At 46.9% G+C, this 17,762-nt stretch overlaps 1 protein-coding gene across 2 annotated transcripts in view; it reads left to right on the plus strand.

Moving 5' to 3' along the window:
- The window catches only part of CD226 (CD226 molecule), a 105,862-nt gene that overhangs the window by 45,046 nt on the left and 43,054 nt on the right, over positions 1 to 17,762 (plus strand). For both annotated transcript variants that reach the window (XM_002713640.6, XM_089304987.1), the window contains exon 4: positions 16,665 to 17,012. In XM_002713640.6, coding sequence (XP_002713686.4) covers positions 16,665 to 17,012 — 348 coding nt within the window. The remainder of the gene's footprint in view (positions 1 to 16,664; positions 17,013 to 17,762) is intronic.

Consider the following 17,762-nt stretch of genomic DNA (forward strand, 5'->3'; position numbering starts at 1 on the left):
GCACCCACGTGGGAGACCAGGAGGAAGCACCTGGCTCCTGGCTTCGGATCGGCACAGCGTGCCAGCTGTAGCAGCCATTTGGGGGGTGAACCAATGGAAAGAAGACCTTTCTCTCTGTCTCTGTCTCTCTCACTAACTCTGCCTGCCTAATAAAAAAAAAAAAAAGAAAAAAGTGTAGTCAGTGTAGACCTGTCTCAAGGGACACAGAGATTCTTGTATTTTTCAGCTAACAAAATACTGGTCCATTTCAGATAACCTCGTTTTCTGTCCACCAGTTTGCAGAGCTAACTAACATAAAAAAACACTCCATTCGATATCCATGGCTCTAGTTCCACCATGATAGCTCATTATGATCCTTCTCTCCCAAGTGACTTTGTTGTGGGACTGGCATCCCATGGTATTTACTCAGTTTTCCTCATGTCTCTCAGGATGGTGTTGCAAAAACACTCCTTCCCTGTCACCTGTCTTATTTCTTTCTTATATGCTCCCAAATCCTATACCCTTCCCTTCTAATGAACTTCTAATTTGGAATATTTTTAGTTTACAGAAAAGTTGTAGAGATAAGAGAGATCTCCTTGCCCAATTTCCCCATTGTTAGCATCTCTAACATTGTTAATGAAGCTTCAGACTTTATTTAGGAATATAGGCAAAAGCTATAAACAATAATCAAATGGAAGATTACATCCACACCCTTAAGTCCCAGGATCTGCTTCAAAGCACCACATTGAGTTGAGTTGTCCTTCTCTCCAGTCTCCTATGGATAGGACAGCTTCTGTATCTCCTTGTTTTTCTATCTCTCTTTTTCTTTTAAATATTTATTTATTCATTTTGAAAGTCAAAGTTACTCAGAGAGGGGGAGGGGGAGGGGAGGGGGAGGGGGGACAAGAGGGGAGGGAGAGAATCTATCTACTTGTGTACTGCCCAGATGGCTACAATGGCCAGCACTGGGCCAGGCCAAAGCCAGAAGCCAGGAGCTTCGTCCAGGTCTCCCATGTTGGTGCAGGGGCCCAGGGCCATTTTGTGCTGCTTTTCCCAGGCCATTAGCATGGAGCTGGACTGGAAGCGGAGCAGCCAAGACATGAACTGGTGCACAAGTGGGATGCTGGTATCGCAGGCAGCAGCTCTACCTGATACGCCACAATGTGGACCCTCCTTGTTTTTGATGAACTCATGAGTCAAGGAGTTCTAGCCTGGTTTCCTGACCAGTGTTCCTCCCTAGAGTTTGTCTAACTTTTTCTCATGATTACATTAGGATTTAGGGTTCGGGAAAGAACCCTGCAGAAATGAAGCCTTACTCACCACATCACAGAAGTGTTCCTGATACCCACACAGTGTCACTGGGGACACTGACATCCACCACTTGGATTATGGGGCGCTTTCCACATTTCTCCTTTGTTCACTCCTATTTGTCCTTTCCGTACTCATCTTTGGACTTGAGTCACCAAGGTCGCCCCACCTAGCACAATACACCAAAAATGTCAAAACCACACCAGAGATTTTGAAGTTTGAAAACAAATAAAAGAAAAAGCTCAGGATACCGTTTAGTTCTCCTGTTTCCTTCCCAGCTGTTACTCAAAAGCACAGACAGTTTTTGACTGTTAGTAATGTGTAGATATCATTGACCTTATTTTTGTATATTTTAAAAAATATTTAATTTTAAAGGTAGAGTTGCAGGGGAGGGGGAATAAAGAGAGAAAGAGAGAGAGACAGAGATTTTCCATCTGATGGTTCACTCCCCAGATGGCCAGAATGGCTGGAGCTGGGAAGGCCAAACACAGGAGCCAGGAGCTTCATCTGGGTCTCCCATGTGGGTGACAGGGGCTCAAATCCTTGGGCCATCTTCTGCTTCTTTCCCAGATGCATTGGCAGTGACTTGGGTTGAAAGTGGAGCAGCCAGGACTTGAAGGGGCACCCATATGGAATGCCAGGATTGCAGGTGGAGTCTTAACCCACTGTGCCACAATGGTGACCCCCCCACCCCTGCTTTTGCATGTTTAATTATAAACATTTTCAGTGATGACTTACTGCCAACTTTGTTTTTCAGAATTTACCTACCTTGATTATGTTGTTAACATTTAGATAGTTTTCAACATTCACCATTTCAACTAATGCTTCATAGCCATATTTGCATACTGTGCTTTTAACAATGGCATTGTTTCCTGGGATTGACTTATGAACATTTCTTACCATGCTTAAAGCTAAATATATTACTGTTTCCTTTGATTACACGGCCATACCTATTTATTTTATAAACATATAAAGTTTCTTTTCACATTCAAAATAAAACATGGACAACTCCTTGTTTCTCTCTTGCTGTCAGTTCTTTCTGTCTCTTTTCTGGAAAGGTCTGGTTATTTTGACTATCCGAGCCAACAGCCCCACTCACACTGGTTTTTCGGTGTTGTTATATTTTTCACTTAACTTCATTATCGACTGAGCTAAATAATTTCAGCTTCTCCTACCTCGGAGGGTTGTGAGAATTACTGCCTATCTTTCTGTGGTTTGAAAAGCACCTGGAGCTCTTTGCGGAGATGGTATTAAAACCATAAATACTGCAGAGCTAGCTGCAGCTCAGGGGGATGCAGTACCAGCGGGGACAGCTTCTGTGTGAGTTTCCATCTGGCAAACCTGGGAATGAAGACCTGAACTCACACAGGATCTGGTTTATGACACACTGTCATTTCTGGAGATGGTTTCTCATCCATTTAGTCCACAGAATTTATGGGGCATCTTCATGTGCTTGGCACTGTGCTAAGCCTAGACATGTCGGAGGGACATTATCTTTAAGGACTTGATAATTTCTCAGTGCAGGGAGAAATGCAACAAATAAAAGACGATATCATAGAAGGTACAGGAATAAGAGAGGAGGGAGCAGACAGCTTATCTTGCGATGAGTAAGAAAATGTTTCTTCGAAGTAGGTGGTACCAAAACCATGCTTAGCAGAGTGAATGGCAGTTTTCTTAGAAGGGGGTGAAAGGCACTGATGAGATGCTCCAGGACAAGGGATGACCAATGCAGTGTCAAGAAGCCCGGGGAAACCAGTGGGAGATGAGGCCACAGACAAGGGCAGAGATGAAATCATGCCGGCTTTTGCTCAAGAATGTCCTGAAGTCATAGAAGGGAGCTTCTAAACCTGTAGAAGTAGACATGGAGCAAGGTCAGATGTGCGTTCAGCTGTGTAGTTTTGTATGCAGTGTGGTTTGCAAGGGACTAGGGTTAGAAGTAGTGCATTCATTTAGCTGATCATTTCCTAGTTCAGTTGAAAAGCATAGGAGGCCGGCGCTGCGACTCACTAGGCTAATTCTCCACCTGCAGCGCCGGCACCCCGGGTTCTAGCCCTGGTTGGGGCACCAGATTCTGTCCCGGTCACTCCTCTTGCAGTCCAGCTCTCTGCTGTGGCGCAGGAGTGCAGTGGAGGATGGCCCAAGTGCTTGGGCCCTGCACCCGCATGGGAGACCAGGAGAAGCACCTGGCTCCTGGCTTCGGATCAGTGTGGTGTGCTAGCCACAGTGGCCATTGTGGGGTGAACCAATGGTAAAGGAAGACCTTTCTCTCTGTCTCTCTCTCTCACTGTCCACTCTGCCTGTAAAAAAAAAAAAAAAAGAAAGAAAGAAAAGCATAGGGAAACTAGTAACTAAGTCTCACGATTTCCTTCTGTTTGGTTTAGAAGCCATTCTTTCTGTTCTGTGAGTTGCTCTGATACAGCTTATAAACCTATACGGATGAAAGAAATGCATTACAAGTTACTGATCAGCAGATACGCACAAGGTACAACATAATGGTTTCCCCAAGATTAAAATAAATACCTTGAAAACTTCTGGGCCATGCAGCAGTAACAGAAACAAATAACTACTTCAGGAATTATTTTTGCCTGCAAGGAGTTCAGCATAATTGAGAAAAGAAAGATATATCCACAAAAAATAGAAAACACAGCAGTTTGTACTTTGCAAGTATAGTAATTTGTTAGACACAATTACAGAAAAGTGTGAAAGGAAAAAAGTCGGAGCTGCAGGCCTGGGGGCCGAGAGATTGCTGTGGGCAGGTCCTGCGAGAGAGGTAAGACAGCATGAGAGAGTCACAGACAGAGGTTTGAACCAGCACTAGCTTGTAATCCAGATGTTCCCAAGGCCTCACGGGGCCGCTCCTCTAGACACACGGGTCTAAGTCCCATCTCTAGGTTCCAATCACGATTTGGTAAGTTACAGAACTGTGACTGCCTGGACTGCTCTCCCCAGAAGCAAGGGGCACCTTAGGAAGTTTTGGGGAAGGGAAGGGGCCAGGCACAAAGTCCAGGGAGGTGAGCCCCAGCCCAATCTGGTGGAGACCCCTGAGGCCATCCTACATGGGACATGGGATAAGAGCCACTCTGGGTTGCAGATGCCGGTGGCCCTGGGCAGTCCTCCCTCAGAGAGCGGCAGGGCTGGCTGCTCTGAGAGGAATCTGTAGATGCTGGTGTGCCTAATAAGGGCGAGAGCCCAGGGCCTGCATGGACCCTGGAAGCATTTGCTGTGTCCATGTCCAGCCTGGCCTCTTTGCAACTTTCCTGTTTTGCAGGATATTTGCATGGAGAGACCCCAAACTGGGGTTTTTCTCTTTGAATTATTTCCATTCATCACCTATCTTGATCCTGTACAGAGAGCACAAATATTTTCTGGAAGTCTAAGCCCTTCAAGAAATCCGAGAGTTTCTTAACTGTGTCCAGTTAGCATCAGGTATTTTATTAAGTGAGATATGGCTCAAATTCAAATTTTGAGGAGAGAGCCCATAGAGTGAATTTTTAGCTTGCTTTTCTTTAAGGCTATCACCATTACTGACTGGAGATTTATGCAATGCTGAGTGAGACCAGAGAGCTTACTTTTCTTATAGAGAAATGTCTTCTATTTCATATGTCAGGTCTTTTGCCTGCAGAAGTTTGCAGAAAAATTTTCCAATATTTCAGAGTAAAATTAATTGGATAGGGATCATGTTGGTAAAAATTGTGAGCCCTGATTTTCTGAGTGGTATATTAAAAACCATGCTCTCATAACTTTATTAAATCTTTTCCTTCTATAGAAGTTGCAGTATGTAATTCCACATATATACATGTATATAATATGTGTATAATACATTGTGGGGCATGTGTGTGTGTGTGTATGTGATTTCTCATTTTTTTTCTCCCATTTTTAACATAGTAATTGCTTTTCAGCCATTTTCAAATGCTACACGTCAGAAATGCTACTTATTTGTTCTCTAGGAAACACTGGAAATACAAAAGAATTGTAGCGAAATGGATACTAAAATAAACAGACATGGGCAGGAAACATAAGGAGAGGAAGGAGGTTGAAATTCAAGTAGATGCTCTACATGCAGTGAGTGCACATAGGCGGCCGGGAATCTCAACTTGGGGACCGAAACACATTTCCTCTTGGCTGTGGTCTGAGACTCTTTAACAGTACCTTTGACACCTTTGGCACAGTCATCAGCATGGCTCATTCTCCCAGGGCCCCTAAGAGGAATTTCCAGAGCCTCTGTGCATTCCATGGAGGACTTATCCTTATAGCACAATCCCCTGCCTGTGTATTTCTCCCCTAACTCAGAACAGTGCCTTCTTTTGTCTTTCCATCAAAATTCAGTAAACCTTGTGGAACGGATGCGTGAGTGGTGAAGTCAGAAAGGCAGGAACCGGAGAGAAGGAGTGAGGAAGGGAAGGAGGGAAGAAAAGCCCACCACTTCCTGTCTGCAATCCCTCTTCCTAGGTGCCCCCCTGTGTGGGGAGCAATCCGGACTAGACTAAGTTACTCGAATTAAGACTTATTCTATGCATCTGCTCTCCCACAATGTGGCGCTGGGAGAGAAGTAAACAGCTTCCGCACAGCTGCCTCCAGTTCAACCAATTAACTGTAGGACTTGCTCCTGATTGGAGAGCAGCGTATTCGGCGTGTGGGCAGCCGAGTTGGGATTGGCGGAGGAGGACTATAAAGGAGGAGAGAGACGGCATGCACCAGGGAACATCTATGGGGAACATCTAAGGGAACCCGTGCAGCCCCCGAGAGAACCGGCCGGCGGTGTGCCGCTCCCCTGCGGAAGTGGGGAATGTGGCTAGGGGGAACTGCCCTTCCACGGAGGTGGAAGGGATAGTAGCCAACCCGGGAGGAACCAGCAGCAAACCCGGGGAGGGCCGAGCAGACGAAAGAACAGCGCAGGGTCCTGTGTTGCTCCTCCACGAAGAGGGGGAGCGACATAATGGTGCCGTGACTCGGATAGGAAACTTAGGACGAATATGAAACTTAGGAGGGAAGAAATGACTCGGATTAGGAAACCTAGGTCGGATAGCAAACTTAAGAGGGAAGAAACGGGAAGAAGCAGGAAAATATCGGAGAGAGAGACTAGCAAACAGCCTAGGGAAAAGCCGGACGAAAGAGGTGCCGGAGGAAGCTGTTGAAAGCCTAGGCATAGACTCGGATACGGACTACGGGGGGAAGCTGGGAGGAATCTCTAAGGTCGAAAGCGAAAGTGAAAGCTAGAACAAACAGACTCGGATACGGACTGTGGGGAGAGGCCAGGAGAAATGAGGGAGGAATATTGTTGGAAGAAAACTTAGGGAAACATACCGGGTAGAGAAAAATGTTAGGGAAATTGAAGCCGCGGGGGGCAGGCCGAGGCGGAAACGGAAGCCACTTTGGGGTTCTCAAGTTAGCCCGGGAATAGGGGGCGAAAAGTTGAAACCAGAAGCTGAAACGTGAGCCAGGTTGGGATCCGTCTGATTAGCCCGGGGAGCAAAGGACGGGAAGCCAAACCGTGGGGCGGAGACGTACGCTGGGTTGAATTCGCCAGGCTAGCCCGGGGAACTTAGATTGAATGCTAGTGGCGGACACGTAAGCTACGCTGTGTTACTCGCGGAAGCCGCCGCGTGCAGAGAGAGCACGGGGCGTGAGTAGATAGGGAACGGGGCTGGCGAGGCTGTGGTTCAGACGCGAAAGGGTTAAGCGTGGAGACCGCGGAGCGCGGGAAGCCAAGCCGAGCAAAGCCGAGCTGCGCAGATGAGGCGCGGGCTGAAGCGGCGCAGAGCCGGGAACCGCCGGCGGGGCGAGGCGCCGGAAAGCCGCAGGGATAAGAGAAACGGAAGTTTGGAGGTAGAAGAGAAATAGGAATGCTGGAAGATAGAAGTGAAATGGGAGAGGTAGGAATGCCCGGAGATAGAGAAATAGAGAAAAATAAGGCCTCCCCTCAACATGCCAATTAGAAGGCTTGGATTCGGTCTGCCTGATTAGTGAGGCGATGAGCACCTGGGCGGCTAGCCGCAGGTCACCGAAGACAGGCACGAATTAACATCAGTAAAGCTTCCCCACAATGCAACAATTAGGAGGCTTGGATTCGGTCTGCCTGATTTAAGGCGGTAAGCGCCAGCAAAGCTCGACCAGAGTATGAGCTGCAGGTCACCGAAGATAGGCACGAACCAACACTAATAAGTCTCCTCCACAATAAGGCAATGAGAAGGCTTGGATTCGGTTTGCCTGATAGGTCTTGTAAGTCCCCTGCAGGCAGAGCAGAGCATGCGCTGCAGGGCACCGAACACAGGCACGCATCAGTGCCTAAAAACCTCCTCACAATGGCGAAGAGAGGACCCGGATTCGGTTTTCCTGATTGAAAGGACTTGTAAGAGCCTGTGGCAACTCTAGCAAGTAGAGCAGAGTGTGTGCCGCGGGACACCGAAGACAGGCGCGCATCAACGCCAAAAATAAAAAGAAAGGGGGATCTGTGGGGAGCAATCCGGACTAGACTAAGTTACTCGAATTAAGACTTATTCTATGCATCTGCTCTCCCACAATGTGGCGCTGGGAGAGAAGTAAACAGCTTCTGCACAGCTGCCTCCAGTTCAACCAATTAACTGTAGGACTTGCTCCTGATTGGAGAGCAGCGTATTCGGCGTGTGGGCAGCCGAGTTGGGATTGGCGGAGGAGGACTATAAAGGAGGAGAGAGACGGCATGCACCAGGGAACATCTAAGGGAACCCGTGCAGCCCCGAGTAGAGCCGGCCGGCGGTGTGCCGCTCCCCTGCGGAAGTGGGGAATGTGGCCAGGGGGAACTGCCCTTCCACGGAGGTGGAAGGGATAGTAGCCAACCCGGGAAGAACCAGCAGCAAACCCGGGGAGGGCCGAGCAGACGAAAGAACAGCGCAGGGTTCAGTGTTGCTCCTCCACGAAGAGGGGGAGCGACACCCCTGCACACCTGCAGGCATTCACTGCTTCTCTGCCTTTGCCCCACCGCCGTCCACTGCAGCAGCTCTGCAAGGCTGGCTGCTGCCCCTCGCTCCCTCCTTTGCTGCAGCAGGTCTGCTCTGGGCTGCTCGTCTGTGGGAAGCTGCTTCCTTTCCTTTCACTTGGAGAACAATCTAATGGACAATTTCACAGTAATGTGTTGGTGCCTACCAGGAATTGAAATTACTGTATACATTTCAACTAGGACAAGTATAGAAATTGATTTTTAATGATAGGATTTAAGGCATCAGAAAATAAGGTGTTTAAGAGCAGGGGTTTCCTTATAGCCTATTTGCCTAAGTGAAAACTAGTCCTATTGCAGGGTAGCCAGGAAAACTCAAAGTGTCACTGTGGTCTCTTCACAGGGAGAAGTGATGGCAGGGATGGTTTTGGTGTGACCCTATGAGTCTCGTACCTAGGCAAGATATCTTTGCCATTTCCCTGTCCGCTGGGTGACTGATCTGTGGGGACTAAGTGGTTAACACCTGCACATATTTATTGCTGCCACCTAGTAAGGACTCATTCAAGGGGTTTGTTTGTATGTATATATGTTTGAAAGAACTACAGAGAGAGGCAGAGACAGAGACAGAGAGAGAGAGAGAGAGAGAGAGAGAGAGAGAGAGGTCTTCCTTATGCTGGTTCACTCCCCAGATGGCTGCAATGGCTGGAGCTATGCCGATCCAAAGCCAGGAGCCAGGAGCTTCCTCCAGATCTTCAACATGGGTGCAGGGGCCCAAGGACTTGGGCCATCCTCCACTGTCCTCCCAGGCCATAGCAGAGAGCTGGATTGGAAGTGGAACAGCCAGGACTTGAACTGGTGCCCATATGGGATGCTGGCACTGCAGACCAGGGCCGTAACCTGCTGCGCCATAGCACCAGCCCCAGGGGGTTTATTTTATATTTTTATCTTATTGATTATTTGAGAGGCAGAAAGGGACACATACACACACACACAGTTTCCATTCATTATAGGAACTCAGCCTAAGTCACCCACAAGGGTAGTAGGAACCCAATTATTCGAGTGTTTACCACTGCCTCCTAGGATTTGCATTGATGCTGGAGTCAGAAACTGGAGCTAGGAGTGGAATCCAAACACTCCATTGTGGAGCTGGGAGTGGAATCCAGACACTCCAGTGTGGAGCTGGGAGGGGAATCCAGACACTCCAGTGTGGAGCTGGGAGTGGAATCCAGACACTCGAGTGTGGAGCTGGGAGTGGAATCCAGACACTCCAGTGTGGAGCTGGGAGGGGAATCCAGACTCTCCAGTGTGGAGCTGGGAGTGGAATCCAGACACTCCAGTGTGGAGCTGGGAGGGGAATCCAGACACTCCAGTGTGGAGCTGGGAGGGGAATCCAGACATTCAAGTGTGGAGCTGGGAGTGGAATCCAGACACTCGAGTGTGGAGCTGGGAGTGGAATCCAGACACTCCAGTGTGGAGCTGGGAGGGGAATCCAGACACTCCAGTGTGGAGCTGGGAGTGGAATCCAGACACTGGAGTGTGGAGCTGGGAGGGGAATCCAGACACTCCAGTGTGGAGCTGGGAGGGGAATCCAGACATTCGAGTGTGGAGCTGGGAGTGGAATCCAGGCACTCGAGTGTGGAGCTGGGAGGGGAATCCAGACACTCCAGTGTGGAGCTGGGAGTGGAATCCAGACACTCCAGTGTGGAGCTGGGAGTAGAATCCAGGCACTCCAGTGTGGAGCTGGGAGGGGAATCCAGACACTCCAGTGTGGAGCTGGGAGTGGAATCCAGATACTCGAGTGTGGAGCTGGGAGTGGAATCCAGACACTGTAGTGTGGAGCTGGGAGGGGAATCCAGGCACTCGAGTGTGGAGCTGGGAGTAGAATCCAGGCACTGTAGTGTGGAGCTGGGAGTAGAATCCAGGCACTCCAGTGTGGAGCTGGGAGGGGAAAGCAGAGACTTGAGTGTGGCATGTGGGTTTCTCAAGTAGTGTCTCCATATCTTAGCTTAATACCTGCCTGGAGACTATTTTCTAACAATTTGGACCTGGCCATAGTTACAAGAGGGAGATCCATGGTTACCCTACAGACAGAGAATCTCAAGCCATGGTGAGCTCCCTGTACCTGGGTGGGAGGCGCCCTGGGCACCTGGGGCCGGGGACAGGTGATCTCCGCAGTGGCTTTGAACCTTGTGATTTGATTCAAAAATCTTCCCAGCACTGCCTTGTGAGTTGTTTGCTCTTTTGTTGCTTGGACAGGGACATCATACTTTGGGGATGGTGCAACCTTTCCTTAATGTGTGTTTTCTGGGCTAAATCTCCGATTTGCCATGCAGGGCATGCTTGCCTGATTCTGATTCCTTTTTTTTGTTTGTTTGTTTAAACACATGGCCTTGTTCAGCCTGCCTTCATGATGGCTTTGTCAGGTTGTCTTTTTATCTCTTGATTGTAGCTCTCCTTCTTCCTGCTTTATCTGAGCCTTTCAGTCAAGCAGTCTTTTAGCTTATTTTTTTTTATCTTGTTTGCTTCCTTTACCTGTTATCTGCACTTTAAATGAAGGACAGAAAATGGCAGTATGAGAGAGAAGGGTTGTGAAGACAGCTGATCTTCCTGACAGGTGGCCTTGCTGCTGCTGCTTGGTCCCTGTGAGGTCCAGACTTGCCGGCAGTGTCCTGATCAAGCCCTGCTCCTGCCTTAGGATCCCAGCACTGTTGAAACTAAGTGGCTTAAATGACAGAAAGCTATTGACTAGAAGTCCAAGATCAAGGGGTTGGGAGGACTGGTTCCTTCTGGGGTGTGAGGAAGTGTCTGTTCCAGGCCTTCCCCAAGCTTCTGACAGTTTCTGGGGGGCTCCTTGGCGCTCCTTGGCCAGCAAGAGTATAACCTGATCTCTGCTTTTATGTTCACAGGGTGTTCCCAGTGTTCATGTCCCTGTCCAAACTTCCCTGTTGCATAAGGACACTGGTCGTATCAGATTAGGGTGCACTGTGCACCAGGATGACCTCATCTGAACTAGTTACATCTGTAGCAACCTTATTTACAAAGCAGATCATGGTCTGAGGTACTGGGGTTTGGGAGTTTACTATATGAATCTGGAGACACAGTTCAACCCATCATACCCTGGACTTGGCCATGGGAGGCACTGCAGATTTTTAGAGAAATGCTATCCAGTGCTTTCGTCACCTTCTGTGTTTGCAGTGAGCACATCACAGGGAGTTACAGGCTGGGTGGGAGCGTGCATGGTACGTCTCGGGTGAAGGCTTCTGTCTCTGCTCCGAAACTGCCTGACACTTCAGTCCACTGCCCACCGCAACTGACGTTTTCAGTATTTTGTGTGTGTGGTGATGGCAGGATTCCAAGGGAAATTCAGCCTTTTGGGCCTGCACCTCTGTTCTCAGTACATCCCTTGCACTGATTGCCCTGTGAGCCCCTCCAAAGTGCTATTTTTCATCTTTCTGGACTTTGTGGCCTCTTGTAATTGAGAATCCGGGTATCTGTGTCCACGGCCTGCTTACTGTTCAGAGCTTTAGCTCAGGTCACTCTACAACACTTTCTTAGTCATCATGCAGCCAATATTTTGCGTTTATGTGGGCTGTTGTTTAGAATTTTTGTTTGTTTGTTTGTAAGTTCTCAGTTGAGCACATCCATGGTGTGGCTACTACCATCATCACTTCTCAGCTATGGTAATAAAAGTGCTCCTTCAGTTGGCTTACGGCAAATCTGGGCTGTTGAGTTTTTCATTTATTTTAAACATCATAGTAACAAGTTGTGGTCTCCTACTAGAAAGCTTGAGGAGAGGGTCTGACTGAACAGGAGCTGTTGCTTTGTACCTGACCTGCACGAGACAGATGGTTGGCCAATGAGATCAGATAAGACCATCCAGGGAGGGGCATGGAGAGGGAGGAGCAATGAGATCCTGGGGTCACAACACACATTAAAAGGACCAGCAGTGCAAGAGGAGAGAGTGAAGGGAGGTTAAAAGGAGTCGGGCAGGAAATGCGCTGTCACAGAGCCCACGGAGTGGAGTTTCCAGGAGGGCTGAATGTCTAGTGTTCAGGGTCAAGGGCACGGGCGACAGTTGCAGTGTGGGTGGAATAGTAGAAGCGGATGCTTGGTAGTTCTGAAGCACCCATGAGGAAGGGGGAGGTAGAGTCGGGGAGGAACTTACTCCTTCTAGAGCTTTAAACTAACAGGGAGAAAGAGTGGGACCTGATGGCCCTATAAGGGTCCAAAGTATGGTTTTCCTGGGTGGGAGAAAGACCCTACTCAAACATAAAAGAAGAGTCCATATGGAAGGAGAGGTTGAAGATCCAAGGGAGGGTGTAGAGGGTGTAGAGGTGGCTTTAGAGCCCAACGCGTGTTTCATTTCTGATCCTGCTGCTTGCAAGCTTGGGCCTTCGGAAGCCTACTTGAGATTGTTTCTTTCCATCTGTGTCACAGGAGCATTAATTCCAATCTGACTGTTTTGTTGTGAGATTAGAGATTGGGAGTCTCTCAAAAAGCAGGAGCTTCAGTTCAGGGTTAGCTCTCTTGCTTCTCCAATCTTACTGTACAAATACTTCAAAATCTTTTATTATGAAAGTTCAGAGATATACAGAAGGAGAAAGAATGGTATAACAGGTGCTGTGTGTCCCTCAAGTAGCTGCACCAGCTACACGGTTGGGATCATATTGTTGTGTTGTATGTCTCACATTTCCTCTTTCCCTTGATCATTTTGAAGCAAATTCCAGATGTCATGTTATATAATTTCAAATGTAAATTCATGTATTTCATTCTCAGGAAAACAACAGTGACTCCTTAAAATTATTAAATGTGTCTTCATGTGTCTCCAGTTCTATGAACTCTACAAGTTCTACACATTGTAATTGGTTAATGTGTCTCTTAAATCTTTTATACTACAAGCTCCTTCCTCTCTTCCTCCTCCTTCTCTCTCATTTTTGTTTGTTGTTGTCACTTTGAGTTTTCCATATGCCAAAACCCTGGTGTTGTTCAACACATTTCTCTACTTTATGTGGTTCTGGAGGCCAGTAGTCATGGTCAGAGGCCTGATCAGCTCCAGGTTTGGTAGTTTGGACAAGATGAGTACTTGCATGGTGACTTTCTGGAAACGTTAATACAGTTTTGCAAAGTTTGCAGACATTGATGATTGTTCCCCAGCACTTTCAATTCATTTTTTCTGACAAATATTTTTACCTCTTTTTAATATTAAAATTATTATGGATTTAAATATTCTGATTAAATGGAAATTTATTGAGTATTGACTGAAAAGTGAAATTACAAATTCATTTTTCATTCAAAAGTTAACATCTGTTTCTTATGCCAAGCATGATTTTAGATGCTAAGGTCAAGTTGTATGAAAAGGTCTATTTATACAAAGGGTTGAGCTTACAAAGCTGGTGGTAAAGGGATTTGGGAAGGTGCTGGGTGATTTTGCAGAGCTTCTCAAACCTCATGCAGTGCCATTTACCAGTGAGGATGGTGGAGGTAGACAGGGCAGCCAGGAAATGTGCGGGAGGCACAGGTGCAACCAGAAATGCCTGGGGTACTTGGGTACTAACTGGTGCTTGGAAAAGGCAATAAGGCACTGAAATAATTTTTTTAAAATATTTATTTATTGATTTGAAAGATAGAGTCACAGAGAGGCAGAAAGAGAGAGAGGTCTTCCATCAGCTAGTTCACTCCCCAAATGGCTGAAATGGCAGGAACTGAGCCAATCTGAAGCCAGTAGCCAGGAGCTTCTTCCAGGTCTCCTATGTGGGTGCAGGGGCCGAAGCAATTGGGCCACCTTCCACTGCTTTCCCAGGCCATAGCAGAGAGCTGGCTCAGAAGTGGAGCAGCTGGGTCTTGAACCAGTGCCCAGATGGGATCGTGGTGCTGCAGGCGGCGGCTTTACCTGCTACGCCAACAGCACTGGCCCCTGAAATAATTTTCAACAGTCATCTATTGTCATTTGGAAAAGTCATGTATTTCAGGAGGATATCCTGCAATGAAAAGCATGTAAAAATAACACACTGTTCTATGCTTATTCTAATAAGTATAGACTAAACTAATTTGTATTACTTTAGTTTTTATTTGGAGGGTTAAAGTTGAGTCACAGTTTTCCCTATTAACTGTAACATTTGGTCCCTTTTTAAAATTAATTCACTTTCCGGTTCCAAGTGCATCAGGATGATGGGGGCCTTTTCTTTGTGTGGGGTTTTCTTGGTAGTTTTCAGCGTTGTGCAGAAGGATTGGGGGATCCAAGCAGCCATGGGCAATTACTGATACAAGGCAGGTTCTTCAGACCTTGTTATAAGCCTGGATTTTCCTCTCATGCCAACCAGTTACTCTGTTTGCCAGAAAAGATGAATGGGGGGAAACTCTGCTGCAAGCCCCCTGCTCCTGGGGCTGCAGTTGTACTTCTTTCAATTCTAGTGTGAGGCTGGAGCCAGAGCTGTGACCTCCCCATATCATCCTCCTCCCAAGGCAGCTCCATTCGTGACCCCAAAGCCTGGCCGTTCATCACTGCACATTTTCTCCATTGCCTCACAGTTTCGTCGTTTGTGAAAATGCAGACACTCCGCAGAGAGGGACTCTGTCTGCATCACCAGATATCCAGGGCAGCTTACCTGTGTAAGGGCAACTTGTAGAGGGACAGGAAAAAGGAAACGGTGGTGAGCAGGGGCACTGAGGGCTGTCCTAAAACTCTCGCCTGCCTCTTATTTCCGGGGTCCAGGGTAACTTGCATGAAAATGTGTTTCTTTCCTTTGTTTCATTTCTTTCATGTGCTTTTGATTTCCCAACACAGTGAGCCAGTGGCTGATTTGGCTTTTTCTTTAGGCTGTCCTTAATCCTTTATGCTCTGTCTCACATCTTTCATTCCCTGTCTTCTTTTTTAAAAAAAAAATCTCAATTTCTCCTTTGTTTCCTTTAAAATTTTACTTTTCTTATGTTTTCATTTTCTTGTGGATTATCTCTCTTTCCTTTCTTGTGTTGGCTTATTACCATGAGATGAAATGTCTTCTGTGTGGTTGTTAGGTGGGGTTAACTGTGGTCAGTAGTTGTTTGTGTGCCAACTGGAAAACTGCAGGGCAGTGGTTTCTCTCTTTACAGCAAATTTTGACACATGAACCCACTTGTCAAAGATAAGAAGTTGGTCTTTGGTGAGGAATAAAACCCGATTATAGTATGCATTACATTAAAGTAGACACACAGATGGGGAATCATACTGGATTTTGGTTTCAATTTCAATCTCTGTCTTTCAAATGTGGTATCTCTTTTTTTGTCTTCTGCTGTCCCTCCCTCCCCTCCTCCGTTGGGTTGTAAGCCAGCCCCAAGTGCAGTGGGGGCACAGATGAAGTGACAGATGCTCTTCTGCTCTTCCACCCTCCTCTAGTGCCGTGAGCTCTCTGACATCCTCATGCTCAGCCTCCTCTCCCCTTAAACAGTAGGTCGCAATTCTCTGTGGGAGCAGCACAGCTATCAGACAACAGAAGACGTATTCACTAGAAAACAGATCTGTGTGATACCACTCTGGGCTAACTTAAGTTTGAGAACCATCTCCTGAAGTTTACTTTTCAGATCAGGTTCCTATTTGTGTGTGTGTGTGTGTGTGTGTGTGTGTGTGTCTGGACCCCTTTATAACTTTTGAAAATTATGGAGGTCCCCAAAATTTCCCTACTTGTTTATGTATGTTATCTTTGGTGTTCACTGTATTAGAAATTAACATGGAGCAGAATTTGAAACCCGAGAATTTTTAAGCAAACATCCCATTGGCTATCAAAGCCTGTGGAAAGATCTGTTGTAAACTTACAAGAGGATGAAAGTGAAGAGCATCAGTAACATCTTAATATTGCTGGGAAGGTATTGGACCACTCCTGGGGTTCCCAGGACACACTCTAGGAACCACCAATTGAGATATTTGATGATTTATGCAGTACCCTGTGCTGGTAATTCCAGAAATGCTGGTGGGAAGGTGGAAGAATATTGGTACCAGGAATTCACACTGAATGTGGGCCCCTTCCCTACCTATACAGAAGGCAATCTTGGACATCTAAAAATGACTTCCTGCATGCATCCAGTGACATGATTGGTGTCTTCTTCATGGTCATTAAAATCTTAGCTGCAAATTTGACACCCGAAGGGAGTCACCACTCATGCAGTAGTGCAGAGCAGTCTTGTTGCGAAATTGAACCTCTTCCTGTGATCACAACTGAGAAAAGCACCAAGGGTTTCGGTTATGTTTCTCTTTCTATGGTTAACCAAGGAATTCTTAAAGGACTATGTGTGAACAATTGTATCCTCTCGTCTAGTCATCTACTAGCCTTTAAAAATTCCCTTCTCTTATAAAAATATGATATAAAGATATCATCTACAATTGATGAGCTATAGCAAGTAATATCACCAGTCACTACAGAGGAACTTTTTGGGTAACTTCCACCTTCATTCCAAAAATTCAACCTAAGTCTATTCATTTACTTCTTTTCAGATAGTTTTGAGATTGCTGTGCTACCAAGTAGTCACATCATGTCAGAATCTGGAAAAAATATCACACTCACCCATCAGCTTCAGATGAAGTGGCCAGTGCAACAAGTCACATGGGAGAAGGTCCAGCCCCATCAGATAGACCTCCTAACTTCATGCAACTTGCTCCAAGGGAGAAGTTATGCCTCCAAGTACCAAAGGCAAATACTGACCAACTGCAGCCGGGGGAGCAGGCGGAGTTCCATCACCATTCCACACGCCTCAGTCTCAGACTCAGGGCTGTATCGCTGCCGCTTCCACGCCAGCACAGGAGAAAATGAAACCATTGTGATACGATTGACCATAACTGATGGTGAGTGACAGACATCTTCTGATATCAAAAACTGGCAGAAGTTAATCACTGTAGATTTGTCTCAGTTGTTCTGTATTTTTTTCTTTTCAAAAGATTGATTTATTTGAAGCTGGAGTTATAGAGAAATGGAGAGAAAGATCTTCTATCCATTGGTTCACTCCCCAGATGGCCACAACAGCTGGACCTGGGCCAGACTGAAACCAGGAGTCAGGGGCTTCTTCTGGGTCTCCCAAGTGGGTATGGGGGTCCAAGTACTTGGGCCATCCTCTACTACTTTCCCAGGCACATTAGCAGGGAGCTATTTGTATTAAGTATATTCTCTGGGGCTGACACTGTGGCATAGCGGGTGAAGCCGCCACCTGCAATGCCAGCATCCCTTATGGGCACTGGTTCGAGTCCCAGCTGCTCCACTTCTGATCGAGCTCTCTGCTATGGCCTGGGAAAGCAGTGGAAGATGGCCCAATTGCTTGGGCTCCTGCACCCACATGGGAGACCAAGAAGAAGCTCCTGGCTCTTGGCTTCAGATCGGCGCAGCTCCGGCCTTTGCGGCCAGTTGGGGAGTGAACCAGTGGATGGAAGACCTCTCTCTCACTCTGCCTCTCCTTATCTCTCTCTCTCTGTAACTCTGACTTTCAAATAAATAAATATTTTTTAAAAGTACATTCTCTAATGTAACTCTGTTATTCCACTATATTTTTAATGGTTGAATTTAGGTAAGTTGGCCATTATTAAATTGTAGTATTTAACATT

Source organism: Oryctolagus cuniculus, chromosome 10, assembly GCF_051225735.1.
Source record: "Oryctolagus cuniculus isolate XC-2025 breed Fujian yellow rabbit chromosome 10, ASM5122573v1, whole genome shotgun sequence".
Classification (NCBI taxonomy): domain Eukaryota; kingdom Metazoa; phylum Chordata; class Mammalia; order Lagomorpha; family Leporidae; genus Oryctolagus; species Oryctolagus cuniculus.